The following is a 7,287-nucleotide window of genomic DNA, read 5'->3' on the forward strand; positions in this document are numbered from 1 at the left end:
TCTGAACCAGCACTGGAACCAGCTCGGTGGAAAAGGGGTATTTGTGTTTCTTATGTCTGGATCCTGAGAAGTCATGACTGTGGTGACTTTTAAAGAGTTATTCTACACGGAGACGCTTCCTCTCCAACCATCATAATTAATCAAGCAAAAGAGATTTTAATGCCTCAATGAATTAGACTTTTTTTTAAATTAAAAAAAAGCGACATATAATTTAATAACAATGAAGAATGATGAAGACACATTACTTATTAATGACTATTCTATTTTTTCTGTTCTATTATTCGATATCTTTCTGTATTCTTTGCTAATCTGATAAGAAGGCCTGCAGCTTGGGTTGTTTTTAACCCATTAAACTCCACATCTGTGAGGCTAAAGCGAACCATCCTGGGCTCAGTGGGTGAGACACCATCCACCATCCACCACCCGAGCCTTCTGCTGTGCTCACGGCGTTGGTGCTCGTATCTCCCCCTCGTTAAGTCCCGTCATTAACGAGGACGACTGGGGCTTTAAAATCACCCGTGGAGGGTGACCTTGCCTGTTTTCAAAGTGACTGCCATCACCAGCAGCACATTGGACTGAAAAAAGGAAGTGATAGAACATCTCAGGATTATTCCAGTGAGTTTTTAGAGCTTATATATGATCACATAGAAAAACTGCTAAATTATAAATGTGTTCTATAGAGGATGCCACAAATGTGTAAGCATAAAAAAACAACAGAAAACACAGTAAAGAACATTATTATTTCTTGATTAAGATGTCAAATTATAGTTATTTACTGAACTGAATGTGATGCTGGATTAATGTCTGACTTCTTAAAGAAGCCCAGTGAGCTGCTCAGGTTATAAATATATCATACAGCGCTCAACAAGTCAGACACGTGGTCTAATACATGTGTTAAACACTGTGTATGTAAATATTTTATTTTCAGATAGTGATTATTACCATCGTATCCTGATGAAGCCTGATGTTTTCAGTGGATCTCGGAGGCCAGTGGGTCTCTGTGGACCGACAGCGCTCTCTTTTCAACGCCTTAGACTATAAAAGATGAAACTCCCTTGTTGTAAACCTCTGTGTAAATTCAGCTAAAAGAAACCAGAAGAAGCAGATTACTGATTACGATCTAAATGCATTCTCTTTGCAGAGTCTGAACCCATTCCTCTGATTAGAAATCACTGAAGGTTGTGTGTTCTCGATGTCTTAAAAGCCGTCAGATGATGGTTCCCTCGGTGGCCTCAGCGCTGAACTCACGGTGAACCCTTTCGGTCTCTCTCATCGTATCCTTTGAAACCCTGATGCGCCGCTCCAAACCTCTGGAGGGTAATGGCTGCTGGAGGTGGAGAAAGAGGCAGATCCACGGACAAAAAGGGGACAAAATTAGATCCCATTTGGACGAGAGCGTGGAGGGAACTTTTGACCCCTCATCCTGTCACCCTGCTGTGCATATTTCAAAGCAGCATGAATGAGTTTACCGACAGATAACGCGATCAGAGGCGACGTGTTTGGACTGAACACAGTATCGAGGGTGTCAGGCGGGCTTTGTGTCGTCCCGCTTTGCTGAGAATCAGACAACAGATGCGTGTGAAAGAAAAAAAAGCATCATTTGTCTGCTGCAGAACACGATGAATGTGAGTTTTGACTAACGGTGGTTTTCATCCCGCCGTGATGTATTCTAAGCGATGTCTCCCACTGACACGTCTTTAGAGGATGTGATATGTGTTGCATCTTCAGAGTTTTGTGTTTTTGAAGAGAAAGTTTCTTTCTCAAAGTCTTAAACTCTCCACATTCGCACAAACATTTCCGCTGCGACACGAATTCTGCGTCTGGCCTTTGATTGGCAGTCTGCCGTCGAGCCCCAGTTTAATTGAATCAAGCATCATTGAACTCTAATATGAATTAAAATGGATGATTTTTTCACATGCTAATGAGAAATACTTATCGCGAAGGCAGCCACCTCTCTTCTTCCTCCTCTCCCATGCGTCTCCTCCCTCGCTCTGCTCCTCTCGCTTTAGCATCCCGCATGTTCTTCAGCATTAAAGCAAAGCTCATTTGGAGCGAAAAACGAACTTAGAAAGGGGTGAAGCAACACAAAACCAAGAAGTTCAGACTGCGACATCAGCATTATTTTGCCGATGTGTAACCTAAACATAACCTGTGAACAGCACAACTCAGATGGAGTTTGATCTCTTCGATCCTGATTCCGTATGTCGTCCTAAATCAGATCTGATTTTGTTTCTGCAATCTCAGCCACACAGTCGAATCGAATTCGTGTGATCTTTCCGTCGCTAGAATCTGATGGAGATGACAGACGGGTTCAAAGTCGCCCCCCGACATCCTGGAGTCTGGAATAAAAGTCACATTCCCACCATTCCTGCCTCCGATCCGGCATCGATTCACACCTCTGGCACGATGAAGCCGTGATTTAAAACATCTTTATAATTTCCTCAGGACATTTTCCTGACATGTTCTCCTCTGTACGGCACGCTGTCTCCGTTGTTGTTACTGTGTGGATTAAATCTGTGACTGAAATCTGATATTGTCTAAAAAAAAACAATCGTATATACAGCCGACCCAAAAAGTCCGAGCAGCTTGTCCTGCATGTTCTCTTCGTGTTCCTTCAGCAAACATGATATGAAACCGTCTGGTTGCCTCCTCTGGAAGAAAGCTGCATCATTCTTACCTCCTGTGTTCGTCTCAGCCGTGAAGCGTTTACAGACGGTTTTCCTGAGAGCGACCTCATGAGGACGAGGTGGTGGAGCTCCGTTGTTGGAGGGTGTAAGAGTGGACGATGTTGGAATCGACAACCCGTCAGATGATTAGATGAATGAGACGTTTCCAGACAGGAGAGGGTGTCGTCGCTGTTTGTTTTAGATAAGGAGGGACCAAGACGATGGAGGAGAAGCTTGTAGCAGATGTGAGAGGGTATATCTGAATGATCTTTTCCCTAAACATAACCAAATATCTTCAATACCTAAAGCTCAGTTCATGCTGTCAGACTAATGTGGACAACAGGAACCCATCGGTCTGCTAGCTGGACCATCACATCGCCCGTCATGTGGAACACAAACAATACAGCAGCTACTCACAGATTAGCCTGGAGCCCGGCGTCAGCAAAAGTTCCTGAGGTGTGTTGAGCACAAGATCATCATTAGTCCAGGGATCTCCAGCTCTGGTCCTGGTGAGCTCCTGTCCTGCAGGTTTTAGATGTTTCACAGCACACCTGATTCACATTAATGGATCTCCAGCAGCTGGTTGTCAAGTTCTACACAAGTCTGTTGATGATCCATGAATGTGAGTCAGGTGTGTTGGAGAAACGTCTAAAACCTGCAGGACAGGAGCTCACGAAGACCAGAGCTGGAGATCCCTGACTTAGAAGCTCCCACAGAGTTTGGGCTCCATCACTAGAAAGCACGACTCCACCGATTGCTTCACCTACAACCTGAATCTCCAGCGTTTGTTTTGAGCATCGTTTGTTTTCCAGGTTCATGCAGATCGTCCTGTTCTCTCATTCAGGTGCACAGATGTGTTCTTTTAATTGTTCGAGGCCACTTTGGCACTTAATTTATTGATTAATGACTAATGAAGCCTCCTCAAAGTCAAATCAGGACGACTGTCTCAGAGCCTTTATTTACATACACGCTGTCTCTTCTGCGTATGGTGTGTATTTACTGGGATTGATTGGTTTTCTTTTCCCCTTTTGTCAGTCTATTAGTTATTTTCTGTGTTCTTTTTCTTCAGTCGACCTTTTTCTGAAGTGAGGAGTGTTTCTTCTTTCATGTGGAGGATATAATGTTCATGGGGCAGATCCAGCATCAGGCTACGAGCTCTGGAGCCCAACGGGATATAAGCTTCATTTGATTGTGTGTCTACATTTCTATTCCTTGGGTTTATTCTTTTATTTCATGAGAGACTTGGGTTTTCTTCTCCTTCTCTAAATCCAGGTGGCTTAGGGAGGATATTTCTGCACCTCGCTGTGAGCCTTCACGCCAAAGATGTCATTATTTTGATTGAAAATGTCTTTTGAAAGGGCTGGAAACGTGATGCACGCCATCACACGTCTACACATCCAGAGGACATAACACTTCCTGTGTACGTTTCCTAGGTGACAGTACAGGCCACCTGCATCACTCTGACTGCTATGAGCGGGGATCGCTGCTACGTGACGGTCTACCCGCTGAAATCTCTGCGCCACCGAACCCCCAAGGTGGCCATGATTGTCAGCGTCTGCATTTGGATCGGTACGTCTCGTCATCCCCTGAATGCATTCAGTAATTCTTTTAAAATGATTTCAAGTGATTTCGACTAACGTGTTTGTTTTCCTGCTCAGGCTCCTTCATCCTGTCCACCCCCATACTGATGTACCAGCGCATAGAGGAGGGCTACTGGTACGGCCCCAGGCAGTACTGCATGGAGAGATTCCCGTCTAAGACGCACGAGAGAGCGTTCATCCTCTACCAGTTCATCGCCGCCTACCTGCTGCCGGTGCTCACCATCTCTTTCTGCTACACCCTGATGGTGAAGCGGGTCGGCCAGCCCACCGTAGAACCCGTGGACAACAACTATCAGGTCTGTTTCCGCGCTGAGATACGAGTGCAAGTCAATTAAACATCAAAAAGGTCACCTCTGTATGTCGACTGTCTTTGAAAATGGGTTTTAAAGCACTTTTCTCTAAAGCAGCTGCAGTAAAGCGTTCAATAACAAAGAGGCATCCGTCCATCCATTATCTACACACCGCCTAATCCTCTGCAGGGTCAACGGGCTGCTGGAGTCTATTCGACTTATCGCAGAGCTGCACATAGAGACACACAATCACATTCACACCTATTAAGAATTAACCTCAATTAACCTCAGCATGTTTTCAGACTGAGGGAGGAAGCCGGAGAACCCGCTGCACACGGAGAACATGCAGGATGGGAGTCGGAGCTTCTAGCTGTGACCTCCACAGAGGAGCAAAGTGTCATTTAAAAGTCTGCAGTGACAAAACCACAGAAATATACAACCAGAGTCTACAGTTACCCTGAACTGTTCTTTGTATTGTATACACAGCGTATATACCTCGCCTCTTTAGTTTATAGTTGTTTTCTTGTTGTTCTTTGTCACTTTGCTGCTGTGATGTTGCAGATTTCCCCTTGTGGGTCTAATAAAGGATCTTCTATTCTATTCTATTCTATTCTATTCTATTCTATGTAGGACACTAAACCCCACAGCTTTCCATGTTGTCTGTCCATGAAAAAAAAAACAATACGATGTGCAGACACACCGCTCCAGCACGGCTGTATTTGCTTTTTTATTTATATTTCTTATCTTTAGTTTGCAACTCTCAGCTCGTCTTTGTGTTTCTAAGCTCAGTCTGTGCAGTCACAGGAGCGGCAGGGATTTCTTGCAGCGTGGCACCTTTTCATAGCATCGCAGTCGTGTGGTCGCGTCCCAAAGCTCCCTGGCAAGATTTAACAGGCAGTTTATTGGACCAATAGCAGAGCAGCATGGCCACAGAGGACCCCTGCTGTCTGTACAGCTCTCCAGAAACTACAAAGATCGAGCGAACACAAACCCGAAGCCTGGCGGTTCAGTCGCACCGAAGCTCCGACTTTAGTTGCAAATAACATTTATACAGATTTTTGCAATTATAATAATTCTGGGATGTAGTTACTGTGGGACGGTTTGCAGTCCTCGATTTCTTTCTGTTTTTTTTACATGGCCAATACTAAGCATGTGCAGCAGCAAACCACAGACAGAAGCAGTGAGCAGCTAGTTGGTGAACACAGCAGAATAAGATATTCTCCTCTGGAAACCAAAAGCTGAGCTAATTATTAGGTACGTCTTTGTCATTTGGAAGGAAACACAACTCTAAATCAGCGCTTATGTATCTGTTGATGGGGTAAATAAACTACTTGTTGCTATGAAGCTCAGCATACTAACCGGTGTTGTGTTTAGTCTTGGTTTACGCTGCCCTCAAGTTACCCTAAAACTGTAAAAAGAAAGATGGATATCATGAATTTCACCAGAGATTTGTTCATTTAGGCCGGTATGCATCCTTTTGGGTTCCCGTTAGATTGAGCCTTGAAAATGTGACATCTAGCGTTAAAAAAACCCTGAACAAACCCATTGGTTGACCCCTACCAGCTAGCTTACAGCTAACATCTGCACAGGTGGCACATTGGCTGCTTGGAGTCATGCAAAGCTAAAATGTATATTTCCTCCTCAGGTAAACCTCCTGTCTGAGAGGACGATCAGCATCCGGAGCAAAGTCTCCAAGATGGTGGTGGTGATCGTTCTGCTCTTTGCCATCTGCTGGGGTCCCATCCAGATCTTTGTCCTTTTCCAATCCTTCTATCCAAACTACCGTCCCAACTACGCCACGTATAAGATCAAGACGTGGGCCAACTGCATGTCCTACGCCAACTCCTCGGTCAACCCCATCGTCTACGGCTTCATGGGGGCCAGCTTCCAGAAGTCCTTCAGGAAAACCTTCCCCTTCCTGTTCAAGCACAAGGTCAGGGACAGCAGCATGGCCTCGAGGACTGCCAACGCCGAGATCAAGTTTGTTGCTGCAGAGGAAGGCAACAACAACAATGGAGTGAACTGAAATCAGGCAGAAAGCGGTTATTGAAATCTACCATAAGGACGAATGCCGGGTTCATTGTGCAGAAAGCCTTCACAGAGCTACTGACTGGTTTTCAGGAGGAACACACTGTGCTCGGCAGACGTGTTTTAATTGTTGTTAATGAAACACGACTGATTAACTAACTGATGTGGGGAAACAGACAAACAGCGTTTGGTACAGTACGTTACCTGCTCCACTGCCAAAGCCGGCGTTGGCGAACAACATGAACGCCGCGCTGCCAAACACCAACAACACAACACGAGCAACGCACATGTGATGAAGGAAGAGGAACGTTTGGCCTGAGGGCTGCAGACAGGACTCCTCATCCTACTGGGATGTGATGGGGTTTGGTTTAAACAGATGATGAGCATAATAGAAATGACTGAACACTGAAACTTTGAATTTAACTCTTCAGAATGGATCTATGTGGACTTGGTTTCTTTGTGCTTTTTATGTGGTTGACATTTGTTCCTTCACTGGAGGAGGAGACAGACATTTAACTACAAAACTCCTTCTGTTCCTGTCGTTCTGAAAAGCAGTGATTTAGTGCTTTAAACCAATAGTCTGACATTTTGGAAACACACAGATATGCTTGTTGCAGAGAGTTAGCACCTCGCTGTAAGCAGAAACACCTGGTTTTCTCTCTGTAGAGATAAAATAATAATAAAATAAAATACACCTACCAA

The 7,287-nt window shown here is 44.7% G+C and overlaps 1 protein-coding gene across 1 annotated transcript in view; it reads left to right on the forward strand.

Annotated features, from left to right (window-relative positions):
- The window catches only part of kiss1ra (KISS1 receptor a), a 19,419-nt gene extending 12,836 nt beyond the window's left edge, over nt 1–6,583 (forward strand). Inside the window, exons 3-5 of the mRNA XM_008285261.1 lie at nt 4,100–4,235; nt 4,325–4,563; nt 6,203–6,583. Coding sequence (XP_008283483.1) covers nt 4,100–4,235; nt 4,325–4,563; nt 6,203–6,583 — 756 coding nt within the window. The remainder of the gene's footprint in view (nt 1–4,099; nt 4,236–4,324; nt 4,564–6,202) is intronic.
- Nucleotides 6,584–7,287: the final 704 nt, after the last annotated feature.

This window comes from Stegastes partitus, unplaced genomic scaffold (genome assembly GCF_000690725.1).
Source record: "Stegastes partitus isolate 25-593 unplaced genomic scaffold, Stegastes_partitus-1.0.2 Scaffold393, whole genome shotgun sequence".
Classification (NCBI taxonomy): domain Eukaryota; kingdom Metazoa; phylum Chordata; class Actinopteri; family Pomacentridae; genus Stegastes; species Stegastes partitus.